General features: G+C 40.1%; 1 protein-coding gene across 3 annotated transcripts in view; it reads right to left on the bottom strand.

The window, feature by feature from the left end:
- egln2 (egl-9 family hypoxia-inducible factor 2) overlaps positions 1–12113 on the bottom strand; it is a 29837-nt gene extending 17724 nt beyond the window's left edge. The window contains exons 1-3 of one of the 3 annotated variants that reach the window (XM_083548327.1): positions 11826–12001; positions 11287–11390; positions 9959–11181 (exon numbers count right to left, since the gene is read on the bottom strand). In XM_083548327.1, coding sequence (XP_083404453.1) covers positions 9959–11029 — 1071 coding nt within the window. In that variant the 5' untranslated portion in view covers positions 11030–11181; positions 11287–11390; positions 11826–12001. Of the gene's footprint in view, positions 1–9958; positions 11182–11286; positions 11391–11825 lie in introns of all 3 variants that reach the window. The other 2 variants (XM_083548328.1, XM_083548326.1) reach the window with 2 other exon arrangements.
- Positions 12114–15656: the final 3543 nt, after the last annotated feature.

Here is a 15656-nt window from a genome sequence, read left to right as displayed (position 1 = left end):
GCATTATTCAGGGTATGGCTACCCTCATCTCAATCTCACCTTCTGCATGTCTTGTTGCCAGGGAAACACCAGTGAAATATTTTCACCAACTAGCATAAAAGAACTTGATAAGGCTCCAGAGCAAGCAAAACAGAAGAGAGAGGAGGATAGGATAGAGTTTAGAGAGAGAGAGAGAGAGAGAGAGAGAGAGAGAGAGAGAGAGAGAGAGAGAGAGAGAGAGAGAGAGAGAGAGAGAGAGAGAGAGAGAGAGCAAATAAAGGAAAATAGAATATCCTGGGAGTGAGAAGGCAACTGCTTGCAAGGACCAGCAATCCTGATGCAACGATATCATGGATTAAGCTAAAACGCTAACAGATTTTTTAGAGCCATGGATCTAAAAAATTTAGAGCCATGGATCATTTTTTATCCACCCATTACCTGTATAAACTATATAAGTTTGTGGACCTTACATAAACATTTGTTTATAATTGTTCAGAATGTGTTTGTGCTGTCCCATTGTGATTTCCTTTCACAATAGTCCAAACCTGTTTCAATGTGACAATTTATCTGTGCAAAGGTGTACATAAGGTCCATGAAGACATGGTTTGCCAAAGTCGAAGTGGAAAAAACATGAGTGCCCTGACACAACTAGAAGATGAAATGGAATGCTGACAGGCCTTGCATACAACATCTGGATCTGACCTTACTAAAGCTCTTGGGGATGAACAGGCAAATCAACACATTCACACTTCAAAATCTAGTGAAAAGCCTTTCCACAACAATAGATATAAGAGGTCTATAATACAATTCTCAAAAAAAAAAAAAAAAAAAAAAAAAAAAAAAAAAAAATGGGTGTGGTTGATAAAGTATTCATAACCTTTTGCCAATTAAGAGTATCTAGAACGGTCTACTACTCTGCCAAAAATACACAAAGCCTAGCATATAACATGTAACTCAAGTAGTACATGCCCACTGTATCGGATATTGTCACATGCCAATATGGTTAAACGTAGGATTATGATTAATTACTGATGTGATGTCAGTAATTATGGCATGCATATTTTTGGGAGCATTTATTGACATTTTTTTTTAAATATATATAAAATATTATATAATTTTAATTATTAATAAGCAGCATCTTCTTTTTTTTTTAAAGATAATCAGCAGTGTCATTCAGTGTGGTCATTACTTATGATAAAAAATAATTCTGCAATGGACTGTATTTCCATCATGGGTTTGATGAATGCATGGGGCATCAATGGACATCACAGAGAGAGGGGGGGGCAACATTACACAGGCATGACCCGACTAGCTCCAACAGCCAGACCTGCGTCATTGGAGTAGCTCCACTCCTCCCTTTCGATGTGGGCTGACAGGCATGGTGGAACACTCACAGACGGCATCTGGGTCAAATACGTCATCATACAACTATATAGCTACTACACATCAGCTAAAATATTATAATCACTGATAGGAAAAGTGAATGGCATCTCTCAAGAAATTAAATGCATTAGGTAGCAAGGAAATACTCAGTTCTCCTAGTTTGTGTGTTGGAAGCAGGAAATACAGCAAGTTATGGAGCTGAGAAACCTTTGTGATGGCTTGACAAGTGGATAAGAGAATTTTAAAGAAAGACAAATTACTGGAAAGGTTTGCTGGCTATGAAAGAAGGTGCATCATGGCTTGCTGTGTACAGACTGTGTCACAGACTGGTCAGAAGGCATATGAGCATTAGACTCAGACTCTGGACAATGTTCTGCTAACTTTGACATGTACCATCAATGGTGGCTCAACGGTTAAGGCTCTGGGTTTCTGACCATAACGATGAAGTTCCAACCCCCAGCATCACCAAGCTACCATTGTTGGGCCATCAACCCTGTCTGCTCTAGGGATGCCATATCATGGTTAACCTGTGCTCTAATCCTAACCTTCTAGCTGGTATATGTGAAGCAAATAATTTTATTGTGCTATAAAGTATATGTGACAAAGAGGTGGCTTCTTCTTCTAAATATTGCCACAGACCAGCATAATGCACCTTGCAACCCTGGCTAATGAAAGTTTCGGGAACCATGACAAGAACACATTGGAAAGTTGACAACAAATTCCCCATATCTCAATTGAACATATGTGGGATATGCTGAACAAATAAACCAGAACTACCACAGCACAGAACATCTTCCAAGCTCTTGTGGACTCCATGCCTTAATGGGTCAGAGCTGTTCTATCAGCACAAGGGGGACCTACCTGACTGTAAGCAGGAAGTTTTAAATGTTATGGCTGAACAGTGAATAGGTAAAGTTTTCAAAAGTCCTCTCTAGAATACACAAATACATAGAAAGTGCAACGTAATACTACACAACAGATACCACCACACACTTGTAGGCAGAAAGAATGCATTGTTTTGGTACAGGGTTGCAGGTAGTTACTGACAGAAAAGTCTACAAACCTGATGCTCTGATACTGAGATCTGATAGGACAGAAGGTCTGCATAACAACAGTGAAGCTACATACTACTCCCTAAATAATGTAAAAACATTTAGAGCACTAACACAAGAGTGGATTTGGTCACATCCTATCACTATGTTCCAAAACAACCTTTATAGCTTACAAAGATTAAGACTCCGACGTCTGCCGTTGTTTACAACAATATGAATAACTTTGACCAACACAAGTGTAAGTTTTGTGTCTGGGTTATGAAAAAGCATAATCCTCATGATATCATTAAACCATTTGCAGTAGGTTCCTCAAATCAATATTCGGGACAGTCTCTAGTCTCTACCCAGACCACCTCTCCAAATTAGCCTTAATGTAGAACTGACATGCACACACTCCTTCAACCTCAGTTTCTGTAATGAGGCAACCAGGATTGCAAAACTTGATAGAGGACGTGGAATGAGACATCATCATTTCACAAGCCAGCCATTACTGACCATTATAATTACCTCCAAAATAAATGAGCACAAAAATGCCTTTACAAAATTCACACTTTAATACCTTCACTAAAAACCCAGCAGAGGTATTGTTACCAAATAATAATACTGAAATTACATAAGCCACAACTCAATTGATGATCGTGTGTATTAATCTCTCGTTGTAAAAGTAATCACAAAGCATTGTTACAAAAGCGTTATAAATATAAATAAAAAATTATTGGAGTTATAAAAATTCAGCGGTTCGGGGGAAAGAACATTTTAAAGTCCACTTCCTAATAAATCTGTTTATGCATAAAACTTGCAGATGCAAGCATTTAAGTCTTTAACAAACATTTTCTCATTTAACTTAAAACATGAGACAAAGCATTTTGTAGCTTTCATCAATTGCTGATTTCTCCGTCTGATACCATTGTGTAACCCAGTGTTTTACACTGCATCATACAGAAAGCACATTCTCCATAGTACCAACTCTGGTGCATTGACTCAGCGCATAATTAGCCTTCCAGCATTTAGAACTTCAGCAGCAAAAGAAATTGAAAAACAATCAAATTCAGTGTTCTCAATGCTGAAATGGTAAACACTACAAGGCTTCTTTTAGCATCTTGCTTGCTGCCCATTGTCTTCCCCTCCTTCATGCACCCAAACAAGGTCTAAGCCCTCACAGGAAAATTCTTATGCACAAAAGTATGAAGCAGCACTGCTTCCTCTGTCCTCTTCTTTTGCATCAGTTGCATCAGTTCCTTGCTTTCTGACTTACCAAAAAGTTTTCTACTTTTGGGAGCCAATACTTGCCCATCCACTGGGGTGTACAGAAACAACCAGCATCATTCTAATACTCTGATCAAATAGTGTCAATAAGAATGTACCAATCTCAGTACCTTTACTTCACTACATCAAATCTCAGCTTTTACCCTACAAGTTCCTCTGCCTGCCGTAAACCTCAAGCATGCCTTTAAATTCATCCCCTCATGCCGCATCAAAGGACTTTCAAATCACGTTTCCAGAATGCAACATCACCAGATGTTTATCTCCTAGAAACACCACAGCTACCTCCAGACCAAGAGACAGAGCTGAAAAAGACTTTCAAGATCCAGCATGCACCAGTTTAACTTCTTCTGGAGACTAGCTATATATAAACACAGAGAAGCTACCCTACAGTTTTGGATCTCCAAGATCTTGGATTCTTGACTTCATTTAGTTTATGACTGGTTCTGCACTTAATCACTGCCCATGTTTCCAAAAGCAGGCAAGTGGAGCAGCACTTTAACATGTAGTGAATACAGAGAGGTTTGAGTGCAATCCTAAGTAGGCTACATAAAAAATGACACGCAATTGTGCATTAATTAAAGCTGAATCTCAAAGTCTTTCAAACTATTCTTGATGGCACCAAGCAGCACATTTCAGCTTTATGTCCTACAATAGTCTCAAACAAAAAGTAAACCAGAAGCCATCTGATACTTGTACCTACTAGAAGTGGATTTCATGCTGAAACTAAATCTGGATAGCAGTAAGAACATGCTGTGTAAATAAATGTAAAAATAATACACAATATACTATAAACCACTGTTTAAAACTGCTGAAATATTTTTATTGTCTGGCTTCTTAAATCTGCTAGAGAAATTACTTGAAAGGTGTAAGAATCTTTGGTAGACACTACACTGGCTAACTGCTAACTAATGTTTGTGCCAGTAGAGAAATGATTCCAGTCAGAGATATTAAACAGTATGTCTGCGATCAGTCTATTAGATTTATAATCGGCAGCTCGGTAGATGTGCAGAGCATGTTTTATTGAATGTAGAAAGAAATGAGGTATATGTGATTTTACTCTCATTTACTCTCACTTACATGACCGAGTCGCCTGAATTGCCAAAAGAAAAAAATCCTCTATTTTCAAGCACAAACGGCTGATAATATTTACAGTGAATAATTGATAGCTAACATAACTACCTCGCTAACTAACAGTCTGCTGCCTTAACTCTAATGTTAATGTGGCATTATATATATAATTAATCGGCTTCTCCCGTTAGGGGTTGCACAGCGGATCCTCCGCACGTTTGATTTGGCACATGTTTTACGCTGGATGCCCTTCCTAACGCAACCCTCCCCAATTTATCCGGGCTTGGGACCGGCACTAAGAGTGGCTGGGGATGGTTCCCTGACCGGGGATCGAACCCGGGTCGCAGCGGTGAGAGCGCTGCATCTTAACCACTAGACCACCAGGGGACCTCTCTCTTGCCACAGACCAGCATAATGCACCTTGCAACCCTGGCTAATGAAAGTTTCGGGAACCATGACAAGAACACATTGGAAAGTTGACAACAAATTCCCCATATCTCGGTAGAGAACATCTTCCAAGCTCTTGTGGACTCCATGCCTTAATGGGTCAGAGCTGTTCTATCAGCACAAGGGGGACCTACCTGACTGTAAGCAGGAAGTTTTAAATGTTATGGCTGAACAGTGAATAGGTAAAGTTTTCAAAAGTCCTCTCTAGAATACACAAATACATAGAAAGTGCAACGTAATACTACACAACAGATACCACCACACACTTGTAGGCAGAAAGAATGCATTGTTTTGGTACAGGGTTGCAGGTAGTTACTGACAGAAAAGTCTACAAACCTGATGCTCTGATACTGAGATCTGATAGGACAGAAGGTCTGCATAACAACAGTGAAGCTACATACTACTCCCTAAATAATGTAAAAACATTTAGAGCACTAACACAAGAGTGGATTTGGTCACATCCTATCACTATGTTCCAAAACAACCTTTATAGCTTACAAAGATTAAGACTCCGACGTCTGCCGTTGTTTACAACAATATGAATAACTTTGACCAACACAAGTGTAAGTTTTGTGTCTGGGTTATGAAAAAGCATAATCCTCATGATATCATTAAACCATTTGCAGTAGGTTCCTCAAATCAATATTCGGGACAGTCTCTAGTCTCTACCCAGACCACCTCTCCAAATTAGCCTTAATGTAGAACTGACATGCACACACTCCTTCAACCTCAGTTTCTGTAATGAGGCAACCAGGATTGCAAAACTTGATAGAGGACGTGGAATGAGACATCATCATTTCACAAGCCAGCCATTACTGACCATTATAATTACCTCCAAAATAAATGAGCACAAAAATGCCTTTACAAAATTCACACTTTAATACCTTCACTAAAAACCCAGCAGAGGTATTGTTACCAAATAATAATACTGAAATTACATAAGCCACAACTCAATTGATGATCGTGTGTATTAATCTCTCGTTGTAAAAGTAATCACAAAGCATTGTTACAAAAGCGTTATAAATATAAATAAAAAATTATTGGAGTTATAAAAATTCAGCGGTTCGGGGGAAAGAACATTTTAAAGTCCACTTCCTAATAAATCTGTTTATGCATAAAACTTGCAGATGCAAGCATTTAAGTCTTTAACAAACATTTTCTCATTTAACTTAAAACATGAGACAAAGCATTTTGTAGCTTTCATCAATTGCTGATTTCTCCGTCTGATACCATTGTGTAACCCAGTGTTTTACACTGCATCATACAGAAAGCACATTCTCCATAGTACCAACTCTGGTGCATTGACTCAGCGCATAATTAGCCTTCCAGCATTTAGAACTTCAGCAGCAAAAGAAATTGAAAAACAATCAAATTCAGTGTTCTCAATGCTGAAATGGTAAACACTACAAGGCTTCTTTTAGCATCTTGCTTGCTGCCCATTGTCTTCCCCTCCTTCATGCACCCAAACAAGGTCTAAGCCCTCACAGGAAAATTCTTATGCACAAAAGTATGAAGCAGCACTGCTTCCTCTGTCCTCTTCTTTTGCATCAGTTGCATCAGTTCCTTGCTTTCTGACTTACCAAAAAGTTTTCTACTTTTGGGAGCCAATACTTGCCCATCCACTGGGGTGTACAGAAACAACCAGCATCATTCTAATACTCTGATCAAATAGTGTCAATAAGAATGTACCAATCTCAGTACCTTTACTTCACTACATCAAATCTCAGCTTTTACCCTACAAGTTCCTCTGCCTGCCGTAAACCTCAAGCATGCCTTTAAATTCATCCCCTCATGCCGCATCAAAGGACTTTCAAATCACGTTTCCAGAATGCAACATCACCAGATGTTTATCTCCTAGAAACACCACAGCTACCTCCAGACCAAGAGACAGAGCTGAAAAAGACTTTCAAGATCCAGCATGCACCAGTTTAACTTCTTCTGGAGACTAGCTATATATAAACACAGAGAAGCTACCCTACAGTTTTGGATCTCCAAGATCTTGGATTCTTGACTTCATTTAGTTTATGACTGGTTCTGCACTTAATCACTGCCCATGTTTCCAAAAGCAGGCAAGTGGAGCAGCACTTTAACATGTAGTGAATACAGAGAGGTTTGAGTGCAATCCTAAGTAGGCTACATAAAAAATGACACGCAATTGTGCATTAATTAAAGCTGAATCTCAAAGTCTTTCAAACTATTCTTGATGGCACCAAGCAGCACATTTCAGCTTTATGTCCTACAATAGTCTCAAACAAAAAGTAAACCAGAAGCCATCTGATACTTGTACCTACTAGAAGTGGATTTCATGCTGAAACTAAATCTGGATAGCAGTAAGAACATGCTGTGTAAATAAATGTAAAAATAATACACAATATACTATAAACCACTGTTTAAAACTGCTGAAATATTTTTATTGTCTGGCTTCTTAAATCTGCTAGAGAAATTACTTGAAAGGTGTAAGAATCTTTGGTAGACACTACACTGGCTAACTGCTAACTAATGTTTGTGCCAGTAGAGAAATGATTCCAGTCAGAGATATTAAACAGTATGTCTGCGATCAGTCTATTAGATTTATAATCGGCAGCTCGGTAGATGTGCAGAGCATGTTTTATTGAATGTAGAAAGAAATGAGGTATATGTGATTTTACTCTCATTTACTCTCACTTACATGACCGAGTCGCCTGAATTGCCAAAAGAAAAAAATCCTCTATTTTCAAGCACAAACGGCTGATAATATTTACAGTGAATAATTGATAGCTAACATAACTACCTCGCTAACTAACAGTCTGCTGCCTTAACTCTAATGTTAATGTGGCATTATATATATAATTAATCGGCTTCTCCCGTTAGGGGTTGCACAGCGGATCCTCCGCACGTTTGATTTGGCACATGTTTTACGCTGGATGCCCTTCCTAACGCAACCCTCCCCAATTTATCCGGGCTTGGGACCGGCACTAAGAGTGGCTGGGGATGGTTCCCTGACCGGGGATCGAACCCGGGTCGCAGCGGTGAGAGCGCTGCATCTTAACCACTAGACCACCAGGGGACCTCTCTCTCTCTCTCTCTCTCTCTCTCTCTCTCTCTCTCTCTCTCTCTCTCTCTCTCTCTCTCTCTCTCTCTCTCTCTCTCTCTCTCTCTCTCTCTCTCTCTCTCTCTCTCTCTCTCTCTCTCTCTCTCTCTCTCTCTCTCTCTCTCTATATATATATATATATATAAACTTCTTCCTTCAGCTGTTCACATTAGGTATCTGTCTCCATACCTCCCTGTCCTCTACATCTGCCTCTTTTAAAATAACTACCTGCATGTCTTCCCTCACCACATCAGTAAACCTCCTTCTTGGTCTTCCTCTTTTCCTCCTTCCTGGTGGCTCCATCCTCAGCATTCTCCTACCGATATACCCCATGTACCTCCTCTGCACATGTCCAAACCATCTCAATCGCGCCTCCCTCACCTTGTCCCAAAAACATCCTACATGCGCTGTCCCTCTAATAAACTCGTTTCTAATTATATATATATATATATATATATATATATATATATATATATATATATATATATATATATATATATATATATATATACACACACACACACACACACACACACACACACACGGGCGCATATATATATATATATATATATATATATATATATATATATATATATATATATATATATATATATATATATATATCCCCACTGAAATAAGGTCTAACAGAACAGTAAAACTTGACACCCCTGAAGCAGCTGCTTTTGGTTCAGATGGTCTGTTCATAAAATAAAATCAGAGTGATAACACCAGGTTTGCATGTACTTGCATGTGTAGCAGCCCCTATCACTGCGGTAGTTCTGCTGCCGCATTGAACATTTTATTGTCATACTATAGTCTAAGGGACTGGGACTTGATCAGCGCACCGAGATATACCACATATACAAGTTACACTTGCTAGAATATCCACATGATTTCTCCAATCACAGCTTTGTTTTAACAAGAAATAGCATTGACTGGATTTTAATCTATTTTTAGAATACATTTTTCACTGAAGAAAACTTTCCAGCATTTTTTAACCTTACAGAAAAATAACGTATATCAAAAATGTCAAAGTAGCTTTAATTAATTAGCTTTAACACCATAAACATCGGTAGTCAGAAGTATCAGTAATTAGAATGACTCTACAGTGTATTGCTCCAAAGTTAGAAATTGGGATAAAACTACATTACAATTTCACAATTCTCCTTATAGCTGTTTCATCCTCAGACTTAACTGTTACATTAAACAGAATTAGTTAATTGTCCCTTTTTGTACAACACAGTCACCTAAACTTACTACATTTATGACAAAATTCAGCTACTCCTTTTAAGTAGCGAGTTTTAATACAAAATGCTCTCTGTTCTTCTCCGAGATTAGGGACTTTATTTTTTTTTTTTTTTAGATCTAATTTGCTACAGGGCCGAAATTGAGAATAGATAAAAAAAAACTTTACATTATCCCTTTTAAAAAATAGGTATAAATAAACACATCATGCATGGTGATAGGATTAGTCATAACAAATCAGACATCTGACACAAGTGACCTAGTGTGAATCCAGCTGACTTCCCACATGCTTTATACCAAAGCAGTTTATTTGCATACTGAAAAAATATGATGTGCAATCGCTTTGCATGAAAAAAAAAAAAGGAGACATAGAACATAAGGGAGCAGACTGCTCTATATTCAGACACTGACATCCAGCTATTGATACACACACAGGCCTATAACTTACCTTAGTGCGGCCGTTAATAACATAATCCCCAAGCTTTCCTTTCGCTGAACTGTGCATGACGGCTTCGTCGACATGAGCCATGAGCTTGCCAATGGCCTCACAGCCAGGTTCTCCACCCTCCACCCAAGCTATCTGATCTCCACGGATGTTCTTAGATGGGATGTTCCTCTGGCTCACCAGCTGTCCTCCGCAAAACTTCCCACTGTGATTCAGCATCTCCACCTCCTCTAGCACCCGGTCACCTAGTTGTGAGCCCAGGAAATTATCTTTAACAAAGATGCCATAGTATTTCATACAAGGCACTATGTACAGCTGGGCAATACTCTCCATGGACCAGCTGGTTGCAACTCCACCCGCCGGCGGGAGAGAGGGCACCCCCGCAGACACTGTACTTCCTTGTGCTGGGGTCTGGGTCACCACACTGTGCCTGTTGTGGAGAACCCGTGCAGGAGACGACACATTGTGTGAGCTGCTACAGTGATTCAGATGCTGGCTCTTGCCTGCAATAGTCCCAGCAGGCGGTGTGCTTTTCACGTTTTCTGTATTGGAGTCATTTTCTACTTCTAGCCGTCTTCTTTTGCCGTCAGGAGACGAACAAAGGTCTTCCGGGCACTTTGGTGACCCGGAATCTGCTCGGGTTCCATCTAAACTTCCAGAGGTAATCTCGTCATCATTCAATCGCTGACTTCTGCATTTCAGCTCTCCATTTGATCGCTTCATGGGGATGGAGCAGTTGTCAGTTGGACGCTGGGTGCAGATGGTTAGGCCATTGGGCGTCTCACTTTGTCCATTCTTCTGCCTGCAGGAATCTGCTTGTAAAGGAAATCCGTTGTAATTCCCACCTAGAGCAGTCAGTGATGACACAACCTCGCCGTTGGTTTTGGGCTCTTTCCGAGCTGAGATACAGGATTTGGGCGGTAGACCCCCCAGGAGCTCAGTCGCCGCGGACGGGCTGCAGTAAGTGGTCAGGCCCATGATGACCGCCGCAGCGCCGCCGGTCGGTTCCTTCCGCTCGGATGCGCGAGACGAAACGCTTTCTTTTAAAAAATCCCTACCGTCCGAGCTCTCCATTTCATCTCGTCTGCTCCCGGATGCGCACGTCGCTCACGTCCGATCCTCATTTTCCTCCCAGTGCTTCGTGCACATAGCCGCTTTGCTGCGACTCCCGACGGCGCTGTAAAGCTCGGAGTCACGGGACCGCGGCCGGGGCAACTTCGTTCGCGCTGAAAGACGAAACACAGGACTGCGTTAGTTTGCGGAATTTTACAAACAAACCTATAGCCAACCACAGTTTCGCAGTAAACCGGGTCTGCGCGTGCCTGACTTACTTACACCTCCAGATGAACCATCTGCTCAGGGTGCAGGTGTGAAAGTCGGGCGCAAGATATTTCCTCATGCATCTACAGTGCACTGGTTCTCTTTGTCTTACTTACTTGGTTAGACAAAAAGTAAATATAACCAGATAAAAATATTTAATGATTAAAAACACACAGGCCGACAGTCAATGACCAACATTAAACCTGCACTCAGTGTGATCTAAACATCTGTATATAAACATGTGTATATGAATTATATATATATATATATATATATATATATATATATATATATATATATATATATATATATATATATATATATATATTCGATTATACTATACAGGTTTTACTGTATTCATGCTCTCTTAGATATCATTCCCAAAAACTGATAGACACCGAATTGCATTATATAAACCTAATATTTAAGAGATCATAAAACCTATGTAATGTGTACTATATATCTGGTCTACGTCTACGCTACGCATAACCAACCCCAGTGAACGTAAGGCGCGAGAACACAGATATACACCATAACTACATGCGCTTACCTTCGCGTTCGCACTGCTGTATAAACGACCCCCCGGCTTTCACACTACATAGGGCACTCCAGGGAGTGAAAGTCTAATTCACGTCTTTTCCCTACTCGTTTTTTTACACTACCTAGTGCCGAAGGCGACCCGTTCACGCCCTATGCAGTGCGCCCATACAACGAGTGCAGCGCCGATAGAGACCGAGCCCGCCCGCGCGCGCGCCTCTCCAGTCCCGCGGCCCCGCCCTCCTCCTCTCTCTCCATCAGCGCCTCTGCAGCTCACACGTGCGCACTGGTCACGTGACACGGGGTCTCTCTCTCTCTCTCTCTCTCTCTCTCTCTCCCCCCCCCCCGCGCGTACTACAACAAATTGATTTTAATCGATTTGGTCAGTCCTTAGAATAAACAACCAACATGATTCTCAGAACCATTAATCACACACTGGGTAGAAATGTTCTTGGCTTTTAAAATGTAGTTATAGATATTATAGTCATGATCCTGGCCTATTTTCTCCTCTGTCACTGTGTGCGTGTGGTTTGTGTGTGGTCTGGACTTTGTGTTTTAAGGTAAAGCCTGTGATGCTGTATCTGATTGTGCCACCAACAATGAGAAGCAGAAACACACTCCAGAATATGGCCATGATGAATGTTCTCATCCACAACCGGAGTTTCCGTCCTCATCTTGCAGGGCTGATGAAGCTCTGAAAGCCTTTAAGTCAAACAAAGTCTACTTCAGGGGTATACAGCAACCAAAAATAAATTTATAATATTACATAGGGAAAAGAGACAAAACAGTACAATTACTATTAACTATACCATACTCCAACCAGTACATTGGTTAGATTGTATCATTATGTCAGTTTTACTTGCTTGCTCCATATATATACAATTGCAAGTGTATCTTCTGCAATCATTCCTCCTCAAGTCATTCCACAGTCTGATAGGATTTAGATCCTGGCTCTAACTAGGCTATTCCAAAATGCAGATCGTTATTTGGAGCTATTATTTTGTTGATTTGTGCTGTCATCATGCTGGAAGGTGAATTGTTGCATAATTTTTATTTATCTACCAACCTGCTCCTGCAGGTTTTGCACCAAAATAGATTGGCATTTTGAGCTACCTCTGTTTTGAAAAGAGCCGCAGTCCTAGCTGAAGAGAAGCAGTCCTATAACATGACACAGTTTTACCATGCTTTGCATGATATACTCTCTTTTTTCACATTTTTTCCATAATAAAATCTGTCATATTAAGTATGGGAGTGTTTTAAATGTAAAATCAATATAGTTATTGTTAAATAAATATAGCTTGGGTTTTTTTTTTTTAGGTTTGGAAAAAAAGCTAAAAGTTGGAAATGAAGAATGGTGTATGCAGCAAAAAGTCAACAGTCAAACACAAATATGAAACCCTTGAAAACATCAGAGGTTTATATCTGGGTTCAACAGATGAATGTGAGGTCAATATAAAGGGTCAAAGAATCCAAAAGCTGCTCACAAGATCAACTATAAAGGTAGTATGACAGCTCACATACAGTATCTCACAAAGGTGAGTACACCCCTTACATTTCAGCAACTATTTTAGCTTATCTTCTCAAGGGACAATACTATAGAAATGTAACTTGGATATACAGTGGAACCCGGTTATGTCGATGTCCTAGGGGGTCGCCAAAAAGCATCGAGATAACCGATGATCGAGATAAACGAAAATAAAAATGGCGGCAATACATTAACGTGCTTGAAATTTATTTATGTACATGATGTGCGTAATAAATGAGAATGTGCATGCACGTGTTTTTGGAGGGTTTTTTTTTTTACACAACAGCGTTGCCGTGATTTGTTTGATGAAGCCATGCTATAAAAATGTACATACATGTTTGTTATCTGTCAGGAATCCACCTGCCACGCCCCCTTCGGCGCCCCCTTCGGCGTGTCAGGTGTTTTCTCGGCCGCTTTCTCTGAAGCTCCCGGCTTCAATCACGCACATATGGTGCTCATTTATCATAATCACCAGCTCCTATTTAAACTTCCACACTCTCACTGTCCGTTATTGTTGGTATATGTTGGTTCACGGCGGTCGTTGTTATCGCTCATGCGTATCCCGGTACGTGTCTTCCCACCGGCACTCTCTCACCGGCTGCTCTTTTCCTGCCCGTGTTCATTCTATGCTTTTGCTGCTCATCCCACGTTCCGCGCGGCTTTCGCCTCCCGTTCATCGCATAACATTTAACAACAAAAGGCATTAACTAACAGCAGAGATTCACCAGTATACAATACAACACCTGTAGCAGCTGTAAGGTTTGATTTTTCCGCCACTTTCGTGAGTTCTTCTGCGGTGCACCGAGATAACCGACGTTAAATGGCAAATTTTTCGACCGATTAAAAAATGCTTAGACAAAGCGAGAATTTGGCGGTTTCACTTCAAAAACGTCGACTTAATAGGGTTGTCTAGTTAACCGAGGTTGAGATAACCGGGTTCCACTGTATTTGAGTCAATGTGCAGCTTGTATACTGCTATAGCAGTGTAGATTTATTGTCTTCTGAAAAACACTTAACATACAGCCATTATTTTCAATATAGCTGGCAACAAAAGTTGTTGCTACTTGTGCTTATTAGAGAAAATATGTGAACCTACTAAATGTCTTGTTGCTTAAAATAAATAATTGTCATTATTTTGTTCTAAATTTTGAAATTGCAATTTCCAGACTGTAAACACACCCAATAAAATAACAGGTTCGCCGAGATCAGGGACTCTAGGAGCAGGACTGAAAAATACTAATACTGGTCAAATAGCAGTTGCTTCTCTCTCTCTCTCTCTCTCTCTCTCTCTCTCTCTCTCTCTCTCTCTCTCTCTCTCTTCCTTTCTCTTCCTTTCTCTCTCTTACACACACACACACACACACACACACACACAGCCATCCAATCAAACATCAAGCTAGCCACATCATATTCAAAAGGCTATTTATGTGTTAACAACCACACACCCTATGCCTAACAGCATGTGGCTTCCTCTCTGTACCTTTTCCTCTATTGTGCAAAATAAGTCCACAGAACAGAGAAAACCTGTGTCCACAAAGACAGTAATATGTTGGACACCCTTAAACAAATATATATCAATCAATCATAATTGCATCAATGTCCTCATGCTTGATCATCATATCACCTTTACTGCCTGATTATTAACAAAAATATAAATGTAACATAATTGCCACATACAAGAATTTCTAATATATCACTTTTATGAGTTTATCAAGACAGGAAAGCACTTTTGTGTGATGTATTTTATATTAATCAGCAAAAACTTACTTGAAAAACAATATAAACCTCATCATTTCCTGCCTGGGTGTCTCCTCTACTCAAACCTGACTGCTCAGCAAAACCAGCATGTCAATTTTATACTCCTTCTGTTCCCAGAGAGAGAGAGAGAGAGAGAGAGAGAGAGAGAGAGAGAGAGAGAGAGAGAGAGAGAGAGAGAGAGAGAGAGAGAGAGAGAGAGAGAGAGAGAGAGAGAGAGAGAGAGAGAGAGAGAGAGAGAGAGAGAGAGAGAGAGAGAGAGAGAGAGAGAGAGAGAGAGAGAGAGAGAGAGAGAGAGAGAGAGAGAGAGAGAGCGCTTCATAGGGTCGGTTCAAAGGCCATAGGTTTGCATTAATAAGTTTTGATGTAAGCAGTAAGATGAAACTATGAAAAACATTGTTATTTATGTCTTTTAGAAAGAAAGTTGTCTTAATTAGCTTACTAATTAAAAGCTTTTCTTTTGTAAGTCAGAAGAAATTAACTTTATAGTTAAGCTGTAAGCTGCCGTCCAGTATTTTACAAAAGTGTAACCCATAATCTACAAATGTTTGATATTTGGTGGTT

This window comes from Silurus aristotelis, assembly GCF_946808225.1.
Source record: "Silurus aristotelis genome assembly, chromosome: 8".
In the NCBI taxonomy this organism is placed as follows: Eukaryota; Metazoa; Chordata; class Actinopteri; order Siluriformes; family Siluridae; genus Silurus; species Silurus aristotelis.
This window is presented reverse-complemented; position numbering and strand designations above follow the sequence as displayed.